The 26,472-nt window shown below is 37.6% G+C and overlaps 2 protein-coding genes across 6 annotated transcripts in view; one reads left to right on the top strand and one right to left on the bottom strand.

Moving 5' to 3' along the window:
* Positions 1–585: 585 nt before the first annotated feature.
* Positions 586–21,020, top strand: LOC135684375 (uncharacterized). Of its 3 annotated transcripts, none has more exons than XM_065199917.2 (18): positions 586–746; positions 8,495–8,604; positions 8,936–9,214; positions 9,451–9,741; positions 10,071–10,340; positions 10,755–11,048; positions 11,753–11,993; positions 12,909–12,967; positions 13,105–13,431; positions 14,312–14,415; positions 14,562–14,787; positions 15,526–15,629; positions 16,127–16,304; positions 16,553–16,816; positions 17,145–17,193; positions 17,443–17,597; positions 18,034–18,138; positions 18,481–21,020. In XM_065199917.2, exons 2-18 carry the CDS (start codon positions 8,529–8,531, stop codon positions 20,208–20,210), a joined length of 4,752 nt encoding a protein of 1,583 aa, XP_065055989.2. In that variant the 5' UTR covers positions 586–746; positions 8,495–8,528; the 3' UTR covers positions 20,211–21,020. The 3 variants fall into 3 exon arrangements, with proteins under 3 accessions (XP_065055989.2, XP_065055987.2, XP_065055988.2); XM_065199915.2 differs by having other exon boundaries at positions 16,550–16,816; XM_065199916.2 differs by lacking the exon at positions 586–746 and adding an exon at positions 7,843–7,994 and having other exon boundaries at positions 16,550–16,816.
* LOC148957730 (uncharacterized) overlaps positions 20,512–26,472 on the bottom strand; it is a 14,893-nt gene continuing 8,932 nt past the window's right edge. Inside the window, exons 6-7 of one of the 3 annotated variants that reach the window (XR_016145206.1) lie at positions 24,482–25,621; positions 20,512–24,426 (exon numbers count right to left, since the gene is read on the bottom strand). Coding sequence is in view for 2 of the 3 variants with exons in the window: in XM_089115165.1 (XP_088971291.1) it covers positions 25,517–25,621 (105 nt within the window). In the remaining variant the exon portion in view is untranslated. Of the gene's footprint in view, positions 25,622–26,472 lie in introns of all 3 variants that reach the window. The other 2 variants (XM_089115165.1, XM_089115164.1) reach the window with 2 other exon arrangements.

The raw sequence follows: 26,472 nt of genomic DNA, 5'->3' as shown, positions 1-26,472 counted from the left end.
GAAAATTTTGTTTCCTATAAATCTTTCCTTTGATCTTTTGGCATTTATTCAGTTGACGTCGTAATTGTCGTTTGCTCCAAGCTCGATGTTTATTTTCTCATGAGAAGCAAGGATGTATGGAATGTCAATCAGTGCTGTCGGAACGAAATTCATATTTGGGAGGGGGGTTGCCAATTTCCTTTGCTTCCCATTCAAAACACTGCTATAAAGGAGTTGTACGATGTACTACAGTTTGACAATTTTTGGTGGAAGGGGGGAGGGGGTCTCCAGGAAATTGAAGATAGGAGCGGAGAAGCGGAGGAGCGTTCATATATGGCCTCTTCTTCTTTGCTCTATTTCCGATATCCTTGCTCGAAATTCTCGAGCAGCACAGCCTGAAGTGTTTCCATTTGCACAGCTCGTTAACTTTTTTACACAAGACCAGAGCATTCAGCGATATATTTAAGGTAGTCAATTTTTTTAACCAAACATTGTTTGGCCCAAGATTTTAAAACCTGTGCATTTAGCTTGCGTGAACATCGCCTTCTTCTCATTGGTCTTCTCCAGCGAATTAAAACGAGACTGGGTATTTAGTGCCCAGGCCTTTAATCTTTCGCAAAGGCGAAAAATCTGAGGAGAAATGTAAACGGATTCAAAGTAGGTGAATTATCTGTCAAAATTTAGCTAATTCGTGAAGGCTCGATTATCGGAGATCTTGGTTTGAAAATTGAGAGGAGCACTCAGTTAACGACACTTTACTAAGGCCGGTGAGTAAGACCACTTTTGCTATACTAAAGAACCGCAACGAAAATCTTGTCTGCGGGACAATGGCCTCGTTTATTTTGAGGATGCCAGGATGGATTCAGTAAATATATTCTTGTACGTAGATTTGCTCTTATAGTTGAAGCTTATTTCTTATTATTATCATCTGACTTATAAAGAGCATATTTCGAATTTCCTTTTTAAGGAAGCGATAGAAATCGGTAAATGGTTGTTTTGTCCTCAAGTGGCTATAGGCCTACCCTTAGCCCCTGGTCCTCTTTTTAAACCATGACCCACCATATTGAAAAGTGTTCAGTTTTCTCCAAAATACCTGTGGTCAAGTACACCTTCTTCAGGTAAATTTCGCTTTGCCTTAACGGCAACTTCTGGTAGACAGCTTTTGCTAATAATGTTATTTTTAGTCGGATTTGTTTGTTAACATGTGCAACACACCCAAGGAAAACAGTCTCATGTCCGGAAATGATGTTGAAGTGTCAGAAAAGAGTCAAATAAGTATTCGATAACATTAAATAGGTTTTCACTTTGAAGAAATAAATCATGGAAACTGTTTTCGCTTGGATCTCAGTTTATTTAAGCTGGCCACAGATGATTGATTTCGATAATATTGTTAGTCGACAATTCTCTTTGCGTCTCGACGATGCGCAAGTTTAACTGTGTTAGTTCTTAATTGAACATACCAAAAAGAACTGGCGTGATGAATGTTGTGTTCAACACATGATCTACATGTCACAATATCTATTTGTTACAAACAAAAATTCCTTGTGTTGTTTGTCTAGTTATGTTGCCCCCAGATAGAATAATATGCTCTTATGGTACACTTTTTTTATAAGTAAATTGTATATAAGAATATTTAGGGTCAGAATAATCCAGCTTTTATCATCCAGGATTGTTGCACAGTGTCTCATTTTTCAGCAGTTGCCTGTCTTGCCATGTCCTTAATTAGGAATCATAGAAGAGTCATGTATCTTATCTCTTTAAAAAGCATGTTGGCAAGGCTGCCCTGGAAAATATTTGTTATAAAAAAAGTTTGTTATTAAAGAAAAAAGTGTATATATATCAGACCAATACATTTAAGTTTCACTTCCTTCTATCAACATCATAGATTGCTTTGATGCCTACTAAAAGCGTAAGGATGTTCAAAAAGGCAACTTACAAATCATTAACACAATAGTGCTTTCACTCTCAGAAATTGATATATGACCAAAGTTAATAGCTAGATGCCGTAATCTAACATCTCTTAAGTTTTAAACTCAAATGTTCCCACACCTAGTTTTCCATAAACTCCCATCAGAAGACCATTGTAGGAAAAGGAGTGGTCAAAAAATGAAAATTGCTAGTAATTGTATCTTTACAATGAATGGTCAGATTGTGAATTGCAGGGCCTGGCATGAACCACATTATGCATATGATGTACTACACACATGACAATATCTTTATGCTGTCCATGCCCTCAGTTTGCCTGTTGTGTCCATGTCAATGCCTTTGTCGGACATGAAGCAAAGGTGAAATAACCATTCCAGGTATTCTTCTTTCAAAAGTGCGAATCCTGTCTAATCTGCTTTCTTTCTTTAAGATAAATGATCTCATCTGTGATGTGATAGATGTATGTCTTATTTTATGTACAGAGTGTCACATAACTACCTTAAAATCTTTGCAAGGGAGCATTATTGATTGTTCGTACAATGGTGTAAGACTGCATGCTTGCACACGGTTACAAAGCCCCTGCCCTTGAAAAGCCCATGAAAACATGCCTTACAGTTAATATATAGTCAGTTGGGGGAAAAAATACGCATTTTGCACAAAGTTTGCTCCAGAAAAATATTCAAAAGATATCTTGTCAATATTCTTTTATTTTTCGAACTTGAATAGTAATACCTTGTTAACCAAACCTTTGTTGTCTTGCTAATCCAATTAACCTTCTTATAATTAAAGAAAACTAATGCGAAATTTTTCCCCCATCAAATGGGGTAAAAAATGCGGATAGGTGGGGAAAAAATACGCACACATAAAAGAATGAATCCTAGAGGCTTGTTTATGAAGAACATTCATATAATACTTGATTTTCCATGTAACGATGTTAAGCAATAGTTTTGAACAGCTTCTAAGTGATTTTAAAGTTGAAAAGCATGAGGATGTCTGCTATTAAAAACTTTGGCATATGAAAGCGAGGCTATGACTTAAGTGCCAAAAATACATTGTAAACTCCCATTAATATAAGCTTATGTAATATCTCATGATAATTTGTGCCTCTGTGACTCATATTTACATATCTCTATAGGTCCCATACCAACATCAATCAAAATCAGGAGTGCGTAATTTTTCCCCATGTGCTCAAAAATTGTGTGTCCAAAAAATACGCATGCCATGTAGACAAAACAAAAGATAGCAAGCAAATGTAATTATCATAGGTCAAAAGGTTAATCCCTTAGAACAACTGAGAACACTTGACTTTGTGGGCTTGACAGTTACTGACGCGACAATAAGAAAGTTCGATGATTTCCGACAAAACATTATATTGGGCCAATTTACAAGGTAAACATTCAATTCCGCTTTATTCTAAATCAAGAATCCTTACAAAAGGGAAAAGCAGGTCAAATTGACAGGCCTTCTCTAGGCTATACGGGAACCACAAGCAAAACGGTATAAGTGATTGGGCGTGGCTGAAAAGGTGGTGCGTAATTTTTCCCCGCAGAGACACGTGCGTATTTTTTACCCGGATTGACTATAGATATAAAAAAAATTTTCTTTAATTATTTAAGACAAACCACTTAAAAACAACAAGCATATTAATCACATTCCATCCATAGTGGTAAAGGACTTATTGTCAGCAAGTTCCCACTATGTATGAAACTTAAAATTCAATTATGGCTGTTGTCTAACAATTGTGGGTGCTTTCCATGAATAAATTTAAATGATGAATTTAATGTTTGCAGGAACATATTCAAAGGAAACTTCAACATATAATTAACATATTACCTGTGTGATTATTCTTGATTGATTCAAGAACATCTCATATTCTCTACTTGAATGTCATCTTTGAAAGATGAGCAAAATGAAAACAGATCTAAAGGAAAATGCAGTTTTGTGAATTTGCAGCACTGCTATTTAAGAATTTCAATTAATTTTGAAAATGCAAACAATGATGAGGTTGTATTAAATCGCTAAACATATGAACACCCAGCAAGAAGGTGTGTTTTTTAACAAAAACAAACAGTTAAATGCACTGGAGTTGAATGCACTTCCAGTTGAATGCACTTCCAGTTGAATGCACTTCCAGTTGAATGCACTGGAGTTGTTGCAATTATTTCATATATGTTGCACTAAATAATGATAGCTAGCTCAAAGTACCAGATAGAGCTGTCTTTTAAACAAGATTGAAGATATCAAAAGAGAGTATGCCATGGTTAATTGCACTTTTTCCAAAATACATATTAATGTTTATAATTATGTTCAGTCAACTGTGTCAAGTTAGCACTACTGTAAGATCCTACATTTCTGAAGGGACCTGCTTTGTGAAGGGATCACATTTAACCAAACAAGATTTTTATTTGCCATTTTGAGGTGGACTGTTTATTCAGGTGCAGGATCTTCATTGTACAAATTCAAGTTTCAAATTCATTAATTCATCAACAGTTACTTACAGGTATAAGATTCTGTATAAGGTATAAGAGTTAAATTTGCTTTAAAATTTTAACATTATAGCATATTTTTAATTAGATAGGGGTGCTGCCTAGGCCACTGAGATAAACCAGGCTGTTTTCAGGCCCAGTGCCCTATGTTGTATAACATATAATTGATAATAGTTGTTAAGATTACAATGAAATTCACTGACAAGATCACTGACAAGTTTACAATGAAATTTTTCATAAGGATTTGAAGAAAAAACTGATGTTAAGGTGGATTTCCTCTTCATTATATGGATGGAAAATAGTAAATGGTTCCTAAAGTTTCCTGCTATCATGTGCTAAGCATGTGCTCATGTGGCCATATCTCACCTAATTTGTATAATCTTTAACTGATCTTTCATATTTAGAGGTAGTTTATGATGCTTCTTCAGGTTATCTGATCAAAATTAAAAAATTCTAAAAACAGATTTTTGTGACATTATCACTTAGGAATGTTATATGATCATCTAAATGCTACTGCTTTATTCACAAGCTGAAATATTTGGGGGAGGGGGGGGCTTCCAAGCAAGCTTTTTTGAACTTTTCTCATCCAGAAAAAGCTTTCAGAAAATATATAGTTTTATAGCATCCAAATGTTTGGTTTATGCTATGAATTTTTATTGAAGGTCAAATTTGGGTTAAAAATTGTTATCGTTTTTGCTTGTTTGTGGCTTATAACCTTCAAATTTTCTTAAAAGAAGTTTCAAAGGTTGTCAGTTTCTGAATAAGTGAGGTCTTCTTTGAAGAAACACACTCTACAGTGCTCAAGATACTATAATTGAACATCTAAGAATGGATCATGTTTTGTAGTCATGGATTAATAATATCTATTAAGAAAGTATGATTTTTGAAGGCATCTTGAGCTTTTTCTCATAAGCCTGTTGTTGAATTTTGGATATCTCTGGCTGTAAAATAGGTACTGATATTCTATAAAATGAATTCGACCAAGTTTTCTGTCTATTTTCTGGACATGTAAATAATTGAGTATTTGGGAAAAGTGCATTTTTGGTCAAATTATCATGTCTGGGCCCTCTGTGCATTTGAGACCTTGCATATTAATTATTTTGCTATCATCCAAGGAAGGATAGATGAAAATGAAGACAGCGTTTTCTCAGAAGATTGCAAAGTAGAATTCTATTACTTTTGGTATGAAACTTTCAACTTTTTTTAAAAATACTAGGCTTTTGGTCAATGGCAGTAATGGAGATTCTTGAGTTGTGGGGAAAAGTGCTGTGAATTTTGAAAGTTTTGGAATTTTTTGCTTGAGTGGCCTTTTATCTTTTATATGTCATGTCAAATTTGCTGGCAGTTGTACCCAAAAAACTCACAAAATTTCCACCAATGCTTTAAGAGTAAATCAGGGCATGAAAACCCACGCAACCATGTGGCGAGACAGTCGAAGAAAATTTTTCATGAATAAAGCTCTGCAGGAAATTTGTTGAAATATACTCTTTTACAACAAGCAGATTTGTTTCCCTCATGTTTATCAGTTTATGGATGATTTTTGTTCAGTCGAAGGAAGGAAACATTTTTTTCATGCCCTGGTGTAAATTAAGTCAAAGGTAATCCCAGTATAGGTGAACTTTTTCTCTTGTACAAGAAGGTTTCTAGAATTTATTATGTTTTATTTTGTAAGCAGATGAGCAATCTCCTCGAAAGGGGGTGCTCCCTCCTCGATTAGTTTATCTACTGAGAGAGCTCCTCCTAAAGAAATTCCCCTACAAGCAACATCTTATGTGATCGCTATTTATTGTTATTGAGTATTTTATGTAATGTGTTAACATTGTATGTAATTATTTGTAATGTAGAATGAAAAGATACTGTATGTAGATAGATTTTAAAATATAAAACTGAGTTGAACTGAACTGAATCTGTTGCAGGAAAACAATAAAAGTTTTCATTTATAAAAGGCCAAAACATAGCTGTGGACTGTAAATGTAAATTTGTATATAATCCGCCTTTTTTGATGAAATATCCAAAGCAAACATTTAGCATGAATGAACCTGTTATACAGCAATTTCATAATAGTTTTATGATCAACTGAAACAATTGCCATTTCATACCTTGTTTCTTGGTTTCTTGGATAGTTGCAAAGAAGTTAATTTCCCAAGAATCAATTCCTCGGATACGATAACAATACAGTTATCACAACAGCAAATGAATGTTTATTCAAACGGAGCTTTTAACAAGGGCCAGTGAAATCCATTTTGCTAGTTTAATCGCATTTTGTCAGTATGTATTTGTATCCTTACTTTTTTGTACCGCTTCCATTAGAAATTGTTTCATTTCTTTTATCATTGTGATTATATGCATTGTTTTTAACTATCCAAAAATCGGAAGGAACTTCTATTCACATAATCCCATTTGAATAATTGCATGTCTGTCATTTTGGACAGATTACAACATACCAAAAAGTATTTTTCTATCTCGTTTGTTTTAAGGCATTTTATCGTACGTAGGTATATTGGCGAACACATGAAATTTATTAAGTTGAGTAGAGAGTCCGCGAGATTAGTGTTAGCGTCTGCGACTTTTCTTAAGGGTACTTATTGATATTCGAGGCTAGGTGGAAGATGGGTGAACAGAAATATGGCTCTAAAGAAGTTCTGCGTATTGAATCATATTAGTGCCCGTTATATTCATAACAACAAAATCACCATATATCTTTTATCATGCCCTGTGAGTTTTCAGTGTTTCTGTCTTTATGTTTGTTTACTGTATAATTCTGTCTAAATCCAGTATAATTCTTTGTGTTGACGTATTTGTTGTACTAGCTCTCTTATTAATTAATATATGCATTAGCCTTCTATTAGTTTCTGATATCAGAAGTGATTCATACTTTTTTGGAAAAAAGTTTGGTATGGGCATCAAGTAAAAGTTCCTTAGACATGTATTCGCTTTTTCCATATACACTGATGAATTTAATGCGTGCTTGAAGCAGGGTTTAAAATAACGTAGGAAACATTAGCGAAAGTTGGTTTATGCTCTGTAGACGATTTTTAAAGTCGGATGTAAAATGACTCCGCCTTAAAGCTGTTCATTGAAATTGGTGTTTCAAATTGGTTTAGGAAGTATTTATAATGCAGGCTGATTAGAAGCAGTGTTTGTTTGATTGAATTCAGAGTTGATTCCTACTTTATCGTGTGTTTGCATTCATTTCCTTGGCAGGTACTATTTAGCAGCTTCATTTCGATCCTTATTTAACTGGCCTATTTGCCTCATTCATATAATTCAACACACTCCATTCATTTAATCAATAGACTCTCATTATTCCGTTCCCTAAATCAAATTATTAAAACATTGACCAAACTCATCGTTCCAACCTCGTCGTTCCAGCGTGATAGAGGCCTGTGGGAGGTCAGCGTTTTCGAACGATTTTCTGGACTTCATTTGATGCATGCTTCGATCTTGTCGGAAGCTAGACGTGTTGTCTTCATGACTGTGATCGGATTTGACATTATTGCATAGTGTTTTTATAAATGGATATTCCAAGCTGACTCAGTGCCTTGAATTTTCCTTATCACCTTGGTTTCATGTAAGCTCTAAATTGGCAAGGATAATGTTTTGGTATGTTGACAAAGTAGCCGTCCTCAAACTGCATTTTGGTCCGCCTTGATTGCCAGTGGACCAGGCTTTTCAATTTTGTTTAAATACCAATGCGTTACCGCAAGGTTTATGGTTTGCCGTCACGTCTTCCCATGTAAATCACAATACAGATGCATCACATTTTTCGGAAGATGATGAGTGGACTGGTAGGAAGACCAATGCAACGTGTTCGCTTGTTTGTCTGCCGTAATTATATCACGTCATTTCTATGATAGTTCCCTGCTTGTGCCACGAACCGTACAACGGCCCTGCCTATCCACATATCTGCCAACCCGGCCTATGCTAGAATTCTTTTCATTTTTTTTGACATATTGTGTGATGTTGAATTCAGATTCCTGTTGATTTTGACATAGCTCTACATCCTATTTGCCTGATTTTATACTCCTGTTTTGATTTAGTCTTTTGGCCAATTTGATCTCTTCTCACGAACATAGTACTATCAGCATTTTATCCTTTTTTAGATGGCGTGACTGTCGTTGCAATTTTATTTAAAGGATGACTTCCAAAACAACAAACTTTTTGGCATTGGTTGCCACTTGGTGTCTCCTTGCCCAGATGGTCAATTGTCAAGGTAAATTTAAATCAACGTCGTACACTTCCCTCAATCGTCTTTTATGTATTTGGAGACATATTCGATTTTGATCATTCCAACAAAACAGGGTGTCTGTGCAGTTTAAAGAAAGCAGTAAGGTCGTTAGTGATTTGTAAAAATGATTATGACCACTTGCTCATCGAGGATTCTATCTCCTCAGGTCAAACCAATAGAGCAAAGATTTCATGATCTTTCAGACACTTGAAACATGCTTTGAACTGATGGGAAAGATAATGTTGTATTTGTATCTACATGTTACCATATTTTTATCTTCCTATCATCCTGAAATTGACCGGCATCTTCTTTTCAGGCTACCGTCCAAGCGTCAAAAGGGGACCAACGGATTCACAATACCGTCGTGGAACGGCAGCCAAGTTGCCTTGCGATGTCATTGGTGAACCAACACCTGCCGTGACTTGGTACAAGGATAATGTACCAGTTGCACTGGTGAACAGAGTCTCCAAGCAAAGCGACAACAGCCTTTTATTTAAAAGAATTCGTAAACGAACTGACGAGGGTTTTTACTACTGCGTTGCAAAGAATGTTTATGGTGAAGACAAAAGTGTCAAAGCCCATATCACTGTTATGTGTATGTAAAAGTAGTTTGATAACAGTCACATTTGTGTTCTCTTTGTAGGGTCAAAAGCCTATCACTGGAAACTCTCATTTTTGTGATCAAGATCAGTCAGATCATATAGGCACTTCCTGCCTCCAATTTTGCTAATGTCAGCATCGTTGTTTGGAGTCCTTTAATTAAATTTTGCTGTTTAAACTTGAAACACTCAATGAACTGACGTTTAAAGTTTAATATCCTCTTTCGCCTAGATATGAGTCGAAGATTCAAAGTGACACCACAAAGCAAAAACGTAAGCTTGCTCAGTGAAATAAGCCTGACATGTGACCCACCGGGCGGAAGCCCTACTCCGACTGTATCCTGGAGAAAAGATTCAACTAATCTTCAAAGTAACAGTCGAATTCGGACTGAAGACCGGTTCGGACAAGTATACTTTCTGCGAATCAGCAAGGCGTTGCAAGAGGATACAGGAAACTATACATGTGTTGCGAAAAACGAAGCCGGTGAACGTGTTAGCGAACCGGCTTTTCTACGTGTTCTAGGTACTTAAGATATTTTCAAATTTGGTTTTATTTTTCTTCGTTTACCGTAAATTTTCTTCTCAATAATGATAACTATCTGATTATTTTCTTTTTGCTGCTGTCTAGAGGAACTTTTAAGCTCAGACTTTACTTTTCATATTCTGATTCGCAAAAGATAGATATCTATTTCTTTGAAATGTCTTTGAAATGTCTTATTTTGTTAAATTCAACACTTTCGATGTTTGTAAAATCTAGGATAATTCTCAAATCGATGGTCCAATTATATTTAACTAATTTCAGTTATCAAAGTGTTCTTTGTCAGTTATTTCAATTTTCTCTTTCCTTTGCAGTTCCCCCTGCAGTTAGAGTTAATCAAAAATTAGTGACTGTTAATGAGCTGGAGACTGCAGAGTTGTCCTGTGAAGTCAGTGGTGTACCCTCTCCTGCCGTTAGTTGGTACAAGGGTAGTGAGGGGCTTCCATTCTCAAAAAGATTACTGTTCAAAACGCCGGGCAAAATTCAAATACTCAGTGCTCAGAAATCTGATGCCGGTGTTTATACCTGTAGAGCGTCCAATACCGAAGGTTTTTCGGAGGAAAATATCAGTCTCAGAGTTAAAAGTAAGGCCCGTTTATGCCATTTATTCTATTTCGAAGTTGTCAGCAGTCATTTATTCTTCAAACCAAGGTAACAGACGCATAACGCATCAGGACGCATAAACTTTATCCTTGTGTATGATATGCGCGCCCACTACAAGGTTTTTTACTGAATGAAGCTAAACGCAATAGAAAATCCCTAGAAATATTTTTTAGCACGTAGAATGGTAACGAGCTGTGACTTCTTTTCGTTTACATAATCCTTGACTCTTGGAATTATTTTTTCCTCTGCTACTTAATAATAATAATCTTATAACTGCTTGATCATAATATCATGTGTTAGATTACGGAAAACATCAAATAACCAAATAACTAGAAACTGAACTTTTGTATTCACGTCTCGATGCTGCTTACTTTTACTTTCCACTTGTTTTGCAGTGTTGCCAAAGTTTTTAACCAGGCCTGGAAACTTAAAGGTTGGTGTTGGTCAAAATGCGCGATTTGACTGCAAAGTTGAAGCAGAGCCAGGTTTTAAGATAATCTGGCAGAAAACGGTTGGTGCACACAGCGTGTTGTTAATTCGAGATCAGCTACCTAGTAGAAGAATCACTGTGGGTTATGACGATTCATTGTCCATCAAGAATGTTCAGAAAAAGGACGAAGCTTCCTATGTCTGCACTGTAATCAGCGAGTTGAAAACTGCGTCGGCCACTGCACGGCTCACTGTAGTTGGTAAGTTGGTTGTTTGGCCGCTTATGCTCTATCATGAGCACCATTGCAGCCCAGTTGTGTACTGTCTTGTTTGCCGTTGCCAGCATGTGCGGGATTTTCAAGGGACATTGTCCTCTCTCTCTCTCTCCCTTTCTCTCTTTCTCTCTCTCTCTTTCTCTCTTTCTCTCTTTCTCTCTTTCTCTCTTTCTCTCTTTCTCTCTTTCTCTCTTTCTCTCTTTCTCTCTTTCTCTCTTTCTCTCTTTTCTCTCTTTTCTCTCTTTCTCTCTTTCTCTCTTTCTCTCTTTCTCTCTTTCTCTCTTTCTCTCTTTCTCTCTTTCTCTCTTTCTCTCTTTCTCTCTTTCTCTTTTTCTCTCTTTCTTCTCTCTTTCTCTCTTTCTCTCTTTCTCTCTTCGCAATGCTGGAAAACAACCCCTTTAAAACAGATGTGCAATTGTCTTTACGGTAACGGGCAACTTTGAATTTTTGGTGATGGTGCCACTGATGGGACGCGCAGTCGAAAAGAGTTTACTTGTTCCTCATTCTAACCTTAGTCTGACATCAAGTTTTGACCAGTGTGTGGGGAGGCTCGGCGACGACCCTCTTTGTTCCACCTTGCTAAGCTGTTGCAATGTATATAATAAAACAGAGTAGGCAAATTGCTAGCCACCGTTGAATTTTCGAGAGACTTTGGACTTTAATAGGTTAGAATTCCTCTACATTTGCAGATAGTATCAGACCACTTCCCGAAGTCTCCATATTCCCAACGAATCAAACCGTTTTGGAAGGAAGAGATGTCAATGTCACCTGCACTGCTAAAGGAAGCCCAAAACCAACTGTTAATTGGAAGTCAGCCTCGAGCAACGCCAGGATCACCGAAGATACTGAGGGAGTCGTGCTTTTGACAAACGGTTCTAAGCACACTCTGATTTTAAAGGGCGTCAGAGCATCCGATGCAGGGTCATACAGGTTTGTATTTAAACCTCTCTTTGCCATTTTTCAAATTAAAAATTCGCTTTACTCTTGTGACAATACGTAATACTTGGATTGAATAAGGTGATAATATTTTAAACTTCCTTACTGTGTGCAAATCCAGAGGTAAAACTGGGTAAAACTCCCTCTTTATTAAAACATCTTCTAATCAGATCCTTTTATACCTCGTTGGCAAGATCTTATTTCATTTTTTAAAAGCCTGTGCTCGAAAAGAAGCACCTTAGCTTTTCTGTTGGTTTGTAAAAGCCTTTTCTTAAACAAATTTGTTTTAAAATGTAAAAGCAATTATTATCCTTGAATAAAACCGGCTGTCCTTTCATGGGTATATTGCATTGCTACCAACAACTCTTTCATTTGGGGCTTCATTTTTTGCGTATAACTACTTCCAAAAAATGGTTCTATGTGCTGAGACTACGCGCTACATGCCCACACAATACCTAGACAATAACAAAGGGTGAATAATTTCCTATTTGCGAGTTTTCCTAAACAATGCGTTCAAACCAGGGTCGATACTTTGGTTGCGTAGGCGCTTTGTAAAGAGTGGCGTTTGCCGTGCCTCCCACTAAGCCTTCTCAGCTTTGAATGCTCCTCTTCTTAAAACAGCAAAGACAGTTATGATTTGAAATTTTTTTGCAATCGTTCAAGATTAAACAACCCCTGAAGACACGTGGCTATAAAATTAATGGCTTGATTTATTAATCATAGCAGTATGTTGACATGATGCCTTGGAGCAATCCTATCAGCATCTGCTGTCGCATCGAAATGATTCTTAATGATTTTTATGATATTCAAGTGCTACTCCGTAATAGATAATCTTGAAATCTGTTTGAAGCACAATGAAAATGTCGTTTAGTCATGCTCTTTCTTGACTGATTGTTTACTTTCTTTCAGATGTATTGCCACAAATGCTGACAGAACAGTGTCAAAAGTTGCCTATTTAAATGTTGTTCGTAAGTTATTCCTTATTTTATTATCAAACTAACGTGTTTTTTTGTAAGAAAATTTTCCATAACACTCTTCATTGTTATAACTTTGTTTAAAGAGGTTCGGTAGCCAAAACTTTTAATTCTTCTTTTCTGCTTTTTAGCTGTTCCTAGACTACCGGAACCCCCCGATTACGTCGACTTTCTCAATGTTACTAGCACGTCACTTGTGTTGAGATGGAAGGCATCCCGTAACCCCCCTGGTGCTCCTGTCACCTCTTACGTCGTATCAATTTATGATATGGAAGGGCACGTTTGGAAAGCCCTTGCCTCGAAGATTCAGCAGTTGGAATATACTGTTAAGAAATTACAACCGGGTACACGTTATGAATTTCGGATCACCGCTGTGAACAGCATTGGCAGGGGGAAACCAAGTAAATCGACCGGTGTCATACAGACGAAACTTGCCGTCATGCCGTCGTTAAAACCAGGTAGTTCCCTCATTTGATCAATTATGAAAACTTTTCAGGCAGCTTGATTTGTTTTACGCTTTGATTGACCCTTTGTGTACAACATTGACTGATTTAAAACATTTTGTCAACATTTAATGTTAATGTGATAATTGTTGGTAAATGCGAACTACCAAAGTTTTTTGAAGAGTGTATTGATGGAACATGCGCAGTAAGGTTCGGGATTGGCAGCAGTTTGGAGGGAAAGTTTGTGAAACTTTTGTCTCAACGCAAAAGAAATCGAGTAGCGATTTTAAGCGAGCTGGGTATCAATATTCAACAAACGAGCAATGGAAACAAAATTTCAATTGACCGCATACTTTTACGATTTTCCTCTATGCCAGGATGCTGTCAGTCTGCATATAGGTTAAGGCCTGTATCACAGCTACGCGTAGCAAACGAATCGTAAATTACCATGAGGACAAAATCATTCCGTGTAAGTCAGATACACCTTCGGTTTAAAATCCCATTGTTTTTTTTAAATCCCTGGTAATCTGCTTGTTTTCGTGGAAATGTTACACATTATTTGCAAGAGTGAATGGCCCCTCGTACCCAACAGGATAAAAAATCCAAGCGAGTGAAGCTGCGAGAGTGAGATAAAGAGCCAGTATTTCGCGGCAAAATGGGAGCAACTACGCATGCTCTATTAATACACTTTTCTCTGATTAGATTTACACTTTGAGCGAAAAACAAAAGGAAAGACAATAGCTGTTTAAGGTCACATCCCCAACAAATATGCGGTCAAGGAGAATCTTGAGAACTGTGCTTAATGTCCTTGAATGTTTTCAAAACATTGTTACTGTTTTTGACATTGGCTCTCTGTACTACTGCATGTTTTAATGTCATTTTATTTCTGTTTCAGCTATGACAATAACATCGAAACCAGTCGACAAGCTGTTGGATATAAATCTTTATGTTGAAGTAACTCGAGGCAATAAAGCCGGTGAATTCAATATTTCGTGGAAGGTATATAACATTTCATGTCTCAACTCTATCTCAAATATGAATCTAAAGTTGCACACTTGCTTACCTGGTGTACTAGCTTCTTGAGACTGCAGATGGGAGACTGTCATGTGAAGTTTAAATATTAATTTTCCTGTCTTTTATTTTAGTCTGTTAAGCCGCCATCTCGTGTAAATGGATACGAGGTGCACTGGAAAAAGGCTTCTGAAGACGAATTTAACCACGAGGTTATTCCTGACGGCAAAAGCAATTCGTATACTTTGAAGGACCTCGACTTAGGTACTTCGTATCAAGTCAAAATTCGCGCCTTCAACAAACGATATGGAAGTACTTTCAGCGACTTGAAATCATTTCCTACCATGATAGAGCAGAAAGGTATTGATCGCATGACTAGCCTCTCCTTTCCATTCCTCTTTTCTCTTCATTTAAATAGTGATAGAAAGGGTGTTCATGGGTTATAATTTTCAGACCACTCTTTAGAATCTTGCAAGTTGATTTTCAACCTTGTCAGGGTTTAGCAAATATGATTAAAAGAGGTTTCGTGCAGTGCTATTTCTGTCAATTTTACAAGTTTTTTATATGGAAAAAATTTTCCTTGTGCTATCGTGGAACACGTACACTTTTGATACGACCTACATGTTTATAGTATTGTCACAAACCAGGCCCCCCTCTTTAGCCTTTGATGTCAAACAAAGAAAACAAACAGGTTTAGTGAGTCTATTGATGGGTATGATGATGATAAGATCGTGTGCATTGAATACAGCCCATGTAAAGGCTTTTGCGCCTTAGAAGTCCGTCAAAATTTGTTTAGAAGATGTCCCAGGGTTATCAATTGATCCTGGTGATTCTGATGAAGATGAGGACCTTATTATTGATTGATTTTAAGAAACTTTCTGAGCTTCTAGCAAACATTTGTATAACATTTTGCTAACAAAAGATGACTTTTTTAAATAATTTTTACTTATGAGGGTCCTTCTAGGACTGAACAAATAAGCCCCCCTCCCTTTAAGGCTTAATAGAGCTGTTATGATAGGCTTTTTCTACGTTTTTACAGTTGTTCTAATTGAAAACCTTTTACGTATTAGTGTAACCATTCGTTATTTCTTCCTATAGTGTCTATCCCTCCCCCGGACAACGTTAAAGTAAAGGTGCACGGCTCTGGTAAGGTGCTTGTAACTTGGCAACAGAGCAGCGTGAGGAAACTTACTGGCTACGAGGTTTGGCTAAACGTTGTCTTTGATGTTGTATATGTCTATAGGCTGATTTTGTGAATATTCCACTACGTGCCAGTTAAGGAAATTTAAATTGATGTTTTCAGTTTATGTTGTTTGGGGGTACTCGTTGCATGATTCCTTTTATCATTATCATTCTCAAAAATTTACGACAAGAGACAATGCATTAGAGTTCCCCCTAAGGTCAGGTGTTAGAACTCGCCGGCTTATTTCAAGGCTTGATTCGTGGCTACAAATGGGTCAAGTACGACTGGAAAGTGTATTTAGTAATACTTTGCAAAAGGTTGGGTCTGTACCGAATGGTTGGGCATGCAACGAAATGGGCTGACAGAGCATTCCGTTGAAAGCTGTGATTTGTTTGTAGCACATCGTTCCTTTTCGTAGCCTATTTGATAAAGTAGCAGACTGCTATTAACAGTTGTCCGATTGATGCTACCAATTAAGAGGCTGTGAATGAAATGCAGTATCTTTTATCTCCTTAGATTGTGTGGATTCCACTAGATGGAACTTCCGTTGAAACGAAAACAGTTCCAAAGAACACGACATTCTATCTGATTAGGGGTTTAGATCCAGAGAAAGCTTACTACGTCACCTTGGCATTAGTTGTAAACAATCAACCTGGTCTAAAAAGTCAAAAACTCCAAATCACACCCAAAGAAGGTTTGTGCACAATGACATTTTGATTACAATTTTGTAAACAACTTGTTTTGTCCTTGTAAAATGAAGCCTATGTAGCCAAAATTGAGGCCATTTTTTATAAATTTTTAGTGTATAGAATACATTCTTCCTGAATGGCACTTTCGTCATTTGATCCAATGTTAATGCTTAGTTGGTCAGCGAAGCAATAGTACTTTCTAGGGAATACCATTACAAAAAAAATTTTTTTACTGATTTTTTAATTACAGTAGAATCAAAGAGTGACACAGGTGGAGAAAAGAGTAAAATGAATGGAAAAAGTGGAGGCGGTTTGGAACCTGCGGAAGGGGGCAGTGGCTCCAGAAAAGCTAACAAAAAGACCTCTGGAATAGTATCGGTTTTGCAAGAGCCATGGTTTATTTGTGCTGCTGGAGGTTTCGTTTTCCTGATTTTGTGTGTCATCCTTATAGTGATTGTTTGTCGAAGAAAGCGTAGAAAACACGAGTCTCCTGTTTTTCTGCCTGTGGAAACAAATGGTAACGAATTCTTTGATTGAGCCTATTCATTTTAAAATTCTTTTCCAATTTATATTGTAAGTATATTGTAACAAATCACTACAAATTACATTCTATCATACCTTCCTAACTTCTTGTTATCATAATAGCGTATCGATGCCGCATTGTATATTGGGTGTAATGTAAAACTTAAAATCCTTTTAAAAAATTTTGGGATTAGATCTTGTCTTTTCGATAGCAACCCAGACCCATGGCGAATTTCAATCCAGTTTATTTTTTATGCTTGCATTCAATTCACTTTTGTGGCCAGGTCTATTGAGTCTATAATCTTGTCTCTTTTTCTTACCAGGTCTGTTACAATCGAATAGAACCCCAGTAAACAGTATCAGCCGCACGAGGTAATTATCTCTGCGATATCATGACCATTACCAATTTATTTTCATTTATTACCTGGTTGCTTAAAGCAATAACATGCTTCATGCTTCCAATAACTCTACTCTACACACGATGGTCAACCACCTCCCTGATCGATCATTACCCACCCTCTCCCTTCGCAAATTACTATCCTAATAATACCTGATTGCGTTTATCACGATCAATTTTTCCCCCTTGCTTTGCGTTTTTTATCAATTGTTTCTCCCTTGCAGAGCCAGCTATCGCGATTCAGCCTTTCTCTGGGGTGAGCACGAGCCCGTTCATGTCCCAGGATTCAGTGTACAATCGAATAAGCCCGGCTTCAAATCAATTAATGGAACAATGGAGGTCGAATCAGCCAATAAATCCGAATTTAAGCCGCTCTTAGGTAATGATTTCTGTATTTGCAACGAACTTTTGTACCATAAATACAGTTTTGTTGATATTGTTGTTGTTGTTTCTTTTAAATTGTTTCGAACATAGTTGCTAGAAGTTTAATTTTTCTATTGAACTGAATTTCTACGACCGAATTTCGTATAAAGATAATCTAGATGAATGTTTAGCTACCTTTTCCTCCCCACAAGTTTTCTCTTTTCAAACGCATGTAACCGCCATATGAGGATCTGTCATACGTGCCTTCGCATTTTAAAAAGCGTTGTGTTAAACACAATTAACAAATCGAAGCTCTGTGTGTACTGTGAGACCTTGATTATGAAACCATTTCATAGATCGCTGAGCTCTTTCGCTGTGCTGTTTTGATTTGTAAATGTACTTTGCTAGAATATGCTTTATAAATCTTTACTTAACCGTTTTTCTACCTTCAGGGGGCAGGAGCATCGATTCTGGTGAAATGAAACGTAATGCGGGCGGCATAGAGGCTCAGAGGCCGCTGAAAGAAGCAAACAATTTAAGGAAGCCCGGTGAAACTGGTAAAAAAGCTAAATTGAAGTTTTATTGATTAGACTTCTCGAAACGATTCGCTTTACAAGAAAAGTGCTTGTTCAAAAGTGATACCGAACAGAAATAAAGTGGTACATAAATTTGATTGAAACCGTTATAAGAACCTTGTAAGCATATGGGCGAATATGGCTCAAAAAGACCACTTAGGATAGAATAAGAAAAGTAGCAATTAGGATGGCATTGGAAGATGAGTTTGATCTTTTTACAATTTTCACTTAGACAATACTGTTAGCTACAATGCTTCAGTAATGCTTCCATTCTCTATACTTGAGCTGCATTGACACTTTTTAACTGAGCTGCTTCCATTTTAGGCTCGGTGTCTAGTGCAAACAGAGAGATATTTTTAAACAATCTGAAAAGTGATAAATTAATGGAGCGTTACGCGTCAAGTCCAAAGACAAGTTTAAAGCGAAATATCGATGTGTCACAAGACAAGCCAAGACTAAAGATTCAAGCTGCCTTTGATTCTCCGCAAACCTTCAACGATATGGAAATGGATGACCTCAGTGCAAGCAAAAAGAGTATGCTAGAGAGACATGCAGAAATTGTAAGGACATCCAGCAAAAAATTTGAATCTGATCTTGTTAACTGTATGGAGAATAACACGCAAGCTACATGGAAACGAGAGAAAATGAAAGAGGCACCGGAGGTTTTAGTTTCTGGTGAAGACACTTTGAAGAGGAAGGCCAAAAACTCTTTAAAGCCTTTTCCAAAATTGGAAGTGTTGAACTGGGCAGATTACCCGGCAACTGCATCAAAGCCAGGTTCAAGTGCTGGAAGTCCCCCCTCCTCTCCAAAGACGTCAGCCTCAGCTCTAAGCGATAATAATGGAAGCAGAGCCACATCACGTGCTTCACAAGGATCAATGACGTCATTAAATAAGTATCCTTATACTGGCAGATCAGGACATGCTCCTTCAGTGTCATCTCGTCGGATGTCTCAGTCATCATCGATGATGTCATCTGAGCTTTATCAATCGGAGATGGAGCCATCTGTGTACAGCGATGCTGCTTCAGAGAAGAAAAAACCAAAGAGCAAAGCACTTCCTCCTCCAATTGATTTGGATGGATTAACAAGTGACATCCTGTTGCAATGGGCAGAGTCCGTTACTAATTCGTCACCCAGTTCTAGTGGATCGTCATCGCCTAGCAGAATGAGTGCTGTAAGCAGTGATGGCTCGTTTTTAACCGATGAGGATTTCGCACAAGCTGTTGCTGCTGTTGTTGAGTGTGGTGGATTCATGGACTTCGATTACTCCCTCTCGAACATGCCAGGTTTGCAAGCTCCTCCCAGTCGTCCGACACCAACAGATCGGCAGCACAAACTGAAGATGGAAAAAATAGACGCAATGATAGCATCCAAAGGTAAATCTAGCCGATCTAATGCTGCAAACCAGCGAATGAGGCAGGAAACTTGTTCACCGCCATCTGTAACACCGATTTCTTTCAGTAGCTACTTATCAAATAACCCTAAGCGGACTGGAGCCAGCAGTCTGTCAAATGCTCCTTCCTCAAGTAACAAACATCGCCAGCGGTCGTCCAACCAGGCTGCACCTAGTGACGCTTCAGGACTCAGATTTGGCGGTAACGAAGGTGAAGTTCCAGCATCATTTGGGACTCCACTGACAATGTCAAATTTGCGACAACATGATTCCAGTCTAGGACGGGAAAAGAAGTTAACAAAGCCATTAACTATATCTAACCTAAAGCAGCACGATTCTAGTCTCGAACGAACTAAAAAACCCACTGAAAAAGAGGAGATTGATCCAGGAGATGAAGTTTTTGATGACAGTGTCAAAACTGGCCTATCAAATGGCAATGTCGCACAGCCATTGTCAGTTATATCTGCCTTAGAGCGGAACGAATCCTTGGGCTCGACAAAGGATTCTAAATCAAGCATAAACAGTGAGATTGAAGGGAGGGGAACAAGCGAAAGAAGAAAGGAAAAAAGATACGTCGTGAATTTGAATGACCCTACGTCCAGCACAGGGACAAGTACTGCAAGCACCGTAAGAACGTCGCAGGATCAAACAGAGTGTTAGTAACTCACCTTCTCTGGTTGCGCTGTTCTTTTCGTCACAAAAGCCCTTCAATTCAAACCGCATTTTTCTCACAGAGAAAAGGGCTTCTTTATGTAGTTTTTCTTTTCTATTTGAAACGCAATAGACATAACAATTTATAGCAAAATGAATCGTCATTATAATAATATTATCGGCATGTCCAATTTATACGAAAATATATATTTATTAGCGTTAATGGTGGTAATGAGAAAGGCACGTGTTTAACAAACATTCGAAGCTCGAGGTAACTGCCCTTTTGATTTCGGTAGTTTTTGCAAAAGCATTGACTCACCTTAGGAAGAAGCAATGATGGGCCAGGGTTAGACCTCAATTCACTTGATTGCAGGTGTAAGTTTCAGCACTTGTCTTTGATGCGAGTGGTTCGACATGTTGCTAGTCTAGCTTAAGTGTTTCTTTTACTGCGGCGTTATGCATCCAGCTATCTTATATAGAGTATTTCCATATAGCGTATGAATTGACTTCAAAGATTATATTTCTTTCATTACAAAGAAATCACCCCTCAATGCCCGAGTTACTAGAACGGATTTGTGTTTAGAAGCAGGACTGAGGCTCTTGTATAGGTTAATATTTATTTTAATAAAATTTTTGCTTAGTGTTAATATATTTTATTCTGTATGGTCCTGTTACTGTTAAACAGAATTTTAACTAGTTAGATTAACTACTTCTCAATTATGTTCTTACTTTTTATGGTCTTCGTTTGACGGCTAGTAAGCGCTATTGTTATTGTGCAGAATTTTAAACGTCTTTTCACAAAGCTTATAGTTTGAGATATACGCGAGTTTTCTTTTCTGGCCATGCCTCTAGCTTTGAACTTAAAACTAACATTTTTAAGAATATCCCAATTCTCACGTTTCGTCACTTCCGCTTCGCTATAACAAATTATCGAACCTCTAGATAATCTGTTGGACAATAGGTGGATGACAATGCCTACCTAACTGAAATTACAAAGATCTATTGCTTCAACTGACAATGTTGTTTTTGGGCAAGTTGTTAGGACAGACAGTTTGGCTATCTGCTTCCCTGTTGACGCAAAATGACTATGGAAAATTTAATTGGGCAACTCCATCTGATCAAACTGAAACTTTCTAGCCAACTTTTTTGGGGATTTTTTAAGGACCACCGCGAGTCGATGTTTTGAAACAGCAACTGAAGTAGTATTCTTTAATTTTTTACAAACTTTAATAGATGTTCGGGAGGTGAATTGAAAATCAGCTAAACAGTGCCAAAAATGTCAGCAATGCTCAATAAATGCAGCAGAGACGAAGAAGATGAAAGACTGGATGCTAATATTGAGGTTGCTGCGCTGGAGCTTTCTGGTTACCATAACTACTTGTTGAAACCATAGACAGAAACCAGGGAGGGGGCAAAGGGGGCCCCCGCTTTTCAAAATGTGGTAAAGCAACTACCTACAGATTGCAGACATGCCCCCCAAAGACGGGTGCTCTTATCTTTACTACATGTGCCGCCAGGAATCCCCCCCTAGTTTTCGGAAGGATCAGTAGCGGCGCCACAGGGGGACTGGTGTGACACGTCCCCCCAGTTCTCGGCAGGGCTAATATTTTATTGCGTCTAAATTCGATGAGAAAATGTTAGGGGAGAGGTTATATTTTGACAACGTGCTTTTTGTGATGTAAGCCAAAAGTTAATCATGGGCATTCCCTTCAGATAAAATTGGCGTTCCCTGTTGGGAAAAAGTCGTTTTCTGTAATAAATAGAGCGTAGCCTCAATTTTTTGTTTTGCTCCCCCTTAGAGCTTAGTGCCTGGCGCCGCCATTGGGCAGGATCAAGTTTGTATTCCATCCGAATCCGATGAGAAAATGTTGGAGGAGGGGTGATATTTTGGCAACGTATTTTATTTAATGTAATCCTATGATTTTCAAACTGCCTTTACATAGCTAAAAGTTAGGCAAGGGCGTTCCCTTTAAGTGAAATTGGCGTTCCTTGCTAGTTAAAGGGCGTTTTCTGGTGACAAATAGAGGGGGGCTTAAAAGGGCGTGCCCTAGCGGCTGGGGGCGCCATTGATTGCAGGTATCTGGGCAGAAGCAAATGAGAATGTCTGAAACATTTTTAGGGTAAGTTTTGTGTCGTGGAAGTATTTAGTGGGGAAAATGAAACGATACGATAGGATCCGATACATAAAACACGATACAATACAATACAATGCAGTATAATACAATACAATACAATACAATACAATACAATACAATAGATTTTTTAATTTGGACACAATTACATGCAACAGCATCATGAAATACCTCTAAACCTGCAATATCAGGTAAATGTGTTGCGAAGTGGATGGGAGACTGACAAAATTAGTTGAGACTTTTTAAAGAAATTGATATTTTCGCTTTCCTTTTTCCCCTTCCCCCAACTCAATGTTGAATGCATGATTTTGAAGCAAAAGTGATAGAACTATAAGTCCAACTTTGATCTACGGGGAAGGGGGGATTCGAATTTACAAGGGCAACGTAAAGAAGAAAACTACAAAAATTGCATTTTGTCCCAACAATTTGACTGGGATTAGGCTAGACCTTCATTATTTGCAGATACTTTTGTAGTTTTGATATTTTGTCTCTGTTCATAACAATGCAATTCGCTAGCAAAATTCAAAGATTTCATTTGCCATATATAACTCAGATTCTATAGATTTAATCAATGGATTCTATAGGTTTTGCTTTTTTGAAGTATTTCATGGTGTTTTTTAAGGCTATGCAGCTAGAATCCAAAAATTCTAAATAATATACTTTTATGACGTCACACTAAGAAATTAGTAATGAGTCACCTCGGCTTTGATATCATTTAATTAAAAAGATTGCCGATTAGTTTACGATACATTTACACATTTTCAATGGTATTAAGAATGTTTAACGTCTAAGAAAAATCCCTGGAAATCTTTAGAAATTCCGAAGAAATCCAGAAATCCCTGTCAAAACTTTTCAAAGATCCGAAAAAACTACTCAGGATTTTAGGGATTATAGAAACCCCAAATATCTTGAACGCTATTTCAGGTAGTGAAATCTTTATAAAAATGCTCTGCACTGCTTATGTCGTGCTCTATTTTGCATGTGTCGGCAAAAACTATCCCTTCATAGTCTATTCAATCCAGTTGTTTCAATCCAGGAAAGCACCACAAAAATATAGAGGCACAGAAGATTTGATGTCAGGCAGGAGTGTTTATTCACCCTGGGCTGCTCTTTACTTGACTTTCTACAAATGATGTGTCTGATAAGCGATAAATCGATAATGAAATGAAAAAATTTGCTGGAAAAATTTCTGTTCTACATCACAAACGAAGATTCAAAATTTTTACAATATGTGGTAAATGCTTTGAGACCTACCCTTAAAAATTTAAGGGTTTGAAGTTTGTGGCACTGTATTACAGTAGGTTTTCCACAAAAACGTTTCCCTGTCGGGCAGAGAATTTTTGTGGCCCGCGAGATTAGAAAATATCATACTCTAGTTTTCCGAGGGGCTGCAAATATTGAATGAAACACATCGATTCAAAATTAGATTATCTAATATCTTCATCAAACCTGGGAATCATGGAAAGATTTGTTCACTATCCGTTGTCACGAATTCATCCTGCTTAAAGACAGGACAGCAGAATTCTCGAGGGACTTTCCAAGATTGCTCTCATGATAGTTGAGTATGGATCACGGGTGTTCCTATCCAACAGTCTTACCTATCGCTCCAAACTATCTATGTAAAAGAGAGGTTTTTAATTGTAGTGTAATTGAATTTAAATGAAAGTTTTTCATTACTATTGTTATCATTTTGTTACAACTATTGTAATTGTTTTTCTTATTACCTTTGGCCTGTTTAGAGAAATTTTGGAGGATCTCACCCAGTCTCCAAAAAGCTTGTCCACCCCTGCTCTACATCAGTGTCAGGGGTGGGCAACAATGTCTGCGATCATTGAAGGTCTCTGCAGGAGCGTAGATAGAGGGGGGTCAGGGAGCCAAAACCCTCCTGTAAAGCTAAATAGCTATTTTGTCGGAGAATTTCTGATCTTGTCGGAAATAAAACATGGTTTTCTATTTTTCTCCAAGTGTTACTTTTTGAGAGGACAGTCTTTAAGGGTTATTATAAAGATTTCTTCAGTTATTCTGAATCAGATAAGCAACTTAAGAATGCCTTTTGCGAAGAGGATGACTTTTAGTAAATAATTAGACTTAATCTCCGGTTTTATTTCAGTTCTAATGTCGTTATATTATGCTTTGAATCTGTGTCACAACTTTTGTGAATCTGTGTTAAATCCTCACCAATATGGTAGAAGGCAAGCCACAAAAATGACATTTCTGATACGAAGAAATACTTTGCAATCTGGTATCAGATCTGTGCACTTCCTTGGTATTAAATTTTTGGAACAATATTCCAGTAGGTATAAATTGACCTTTGTCTGTTGTCAGTTTTTGTCAAAAGCTTAAAACCTTTTCATTCGACAAGAACTAACAAATTTGATTCTTTGTTCAATTATATGTAAAACCACCGTAGAAAAGGGGGTCCTCTCTCCTCAATTTGTTCATCTATTGAGAGAGCTCCTCCTAAAGAAACTCCCCTGCAAACAAAATCTTATGTAATTGTTATTTATTGCTTGTTTCTATAAGTATTATATGTAATATGTGAACATTGTATGTAATTAGTTGTAATGTAGTTGTAGTGTAGTAAGATATTGTATGTATAAGAATTTTGAAGTATAAAAAACTGAACTGAACTAAGCTGAACTGATCTGAACCAGTTGCGTCGCCAGTGCAAACTGAACCAGTGGCGTCGTCGATATTTGGGATTGGCAAAACAAATTTTCTCGGCCGCGCCCTTCAGACTCTTGGAAAATCTTTTTTTTAGTAACTTTTTAACCATTTTGAAATTTTTAGACAAGCAGCTTTCTCAAGCAGCATTTTTCGTAACGGTGGCTTACTACCAAGTGCGAAAGTCGAAATCGATCCGATCAGCCCAACTCCACCCCACCCCCAAAAAAGGTTTTTCAACGGATTTCAAAAAATTAGACAATCGACTTCTAGGAACGACACCACTGAACCGAACTGAACTGAACTAAACTATGTTCAAATGTGTAAAAACATTAAAAATGTTTGTTAGATTTTTGTCGGAAAATCTCAGTTTTTTGCCCCTCCTATGAAATTTTCTAACTGGGTCTCTGTGATATTTTTTAGGTCATTTGTGTTGCTTCAAATGCATGTGAGGTGTGACCTTGCGTAGATTTTGAGTACCTTGTTAAAGCAGCTGAAATAGTTTTTTTGTGGAATTGCTCATCGTTGTGGTTTTTGCAGGAATTGCGCCCTTCGAGCTCTGTTGCTCTTTCCTCCTGATTTCATCTGTTTGTCTCGTAGATCTTTAAACCAATTCATGTCATCCTATCATAAAATATTTGACATTAATTCTACGTGAATGCTGCTATACTAATTTTCATAAATAATCTTTTAGGCTGGTGCAGGGCCTCCGACGAAGGGGGTGGGTGGCCATTGCCCCCCTTTTTTGCAGACCAATATAACTTTTCACAAAATCTTTCTCACATGACATTTTCGCAAAACTTGAAATTGCACAAATTTTCCCTTGCCCCAACCCCCCACCCCACTATCCAAACTGTGTCGCAGCCCATGTAGCGGGAAGTCTTTCTAACGTTAGTAGTGACGTCACGCGAGGTTTTACACTTTGGCCACAACACAACACTTTGGCCACAACACTGGCGCTGGGAAAAGGAGATGACAGCAGGGTCGCCGAGAGGGGGACAAAGGGGCAAATTGCCCTAGGGCCTCGAGGTCTAGGGAGCCTCACAAAGCAATGAATTCCGTTTTTAAATGGAATTTATTAAAAGTAACAAAATTGCAATTAAAAAGTAAAACATCTTAAACGAATTAGTGAATTTAAGCTATTTGCAAGGGTGTGGTGGCAAAATTTTTGCTCGCTCCGCTCGCAAGAGGCATTGTTTTTTCCATTTCCCCTCTCCTTCGGGCCTCCTAAACTTCATCACACCTCACCACAAAATAAACCGTACACCACAACTTTTCTCTATTGATCAGTTTCCCTTGTCTCGCGTACAATATTTACAGATTTACTAACTGCTCATATTTTCGGTGTACCTAAACAAATGCCCCGGTGGACCTTTTCTGAAGTTTAATTAGTGCCCTTTTTGTGTCTTAGACCCCTGCCCTATGAAATTTCTGGTTGCGCGCCTGATATCTCAATCTTGTCCCCCTCTTGTCAT

Source organism: Rhopilema esculentum, chromosome 21 (assembly GCF_057945365.1).
Source record: "Rhopilema esculentum isolate cy_ngs chromosome 21, ASM5794536v1, whole genome shotgun sequence".
Classification (NCBI taxonomy): Eukaryota; Metazoa; Cnidaria; class Scyphozoa; order Rhizostomeae; family Rhizostomatidae; genus Rhopilema; species Rhopilema esculentum.
The sequence above is the reverse complement of the archived record's forward strand: the minus strand, read 5'-3'. Positions and strand labels throughout refer to the sequence as shown.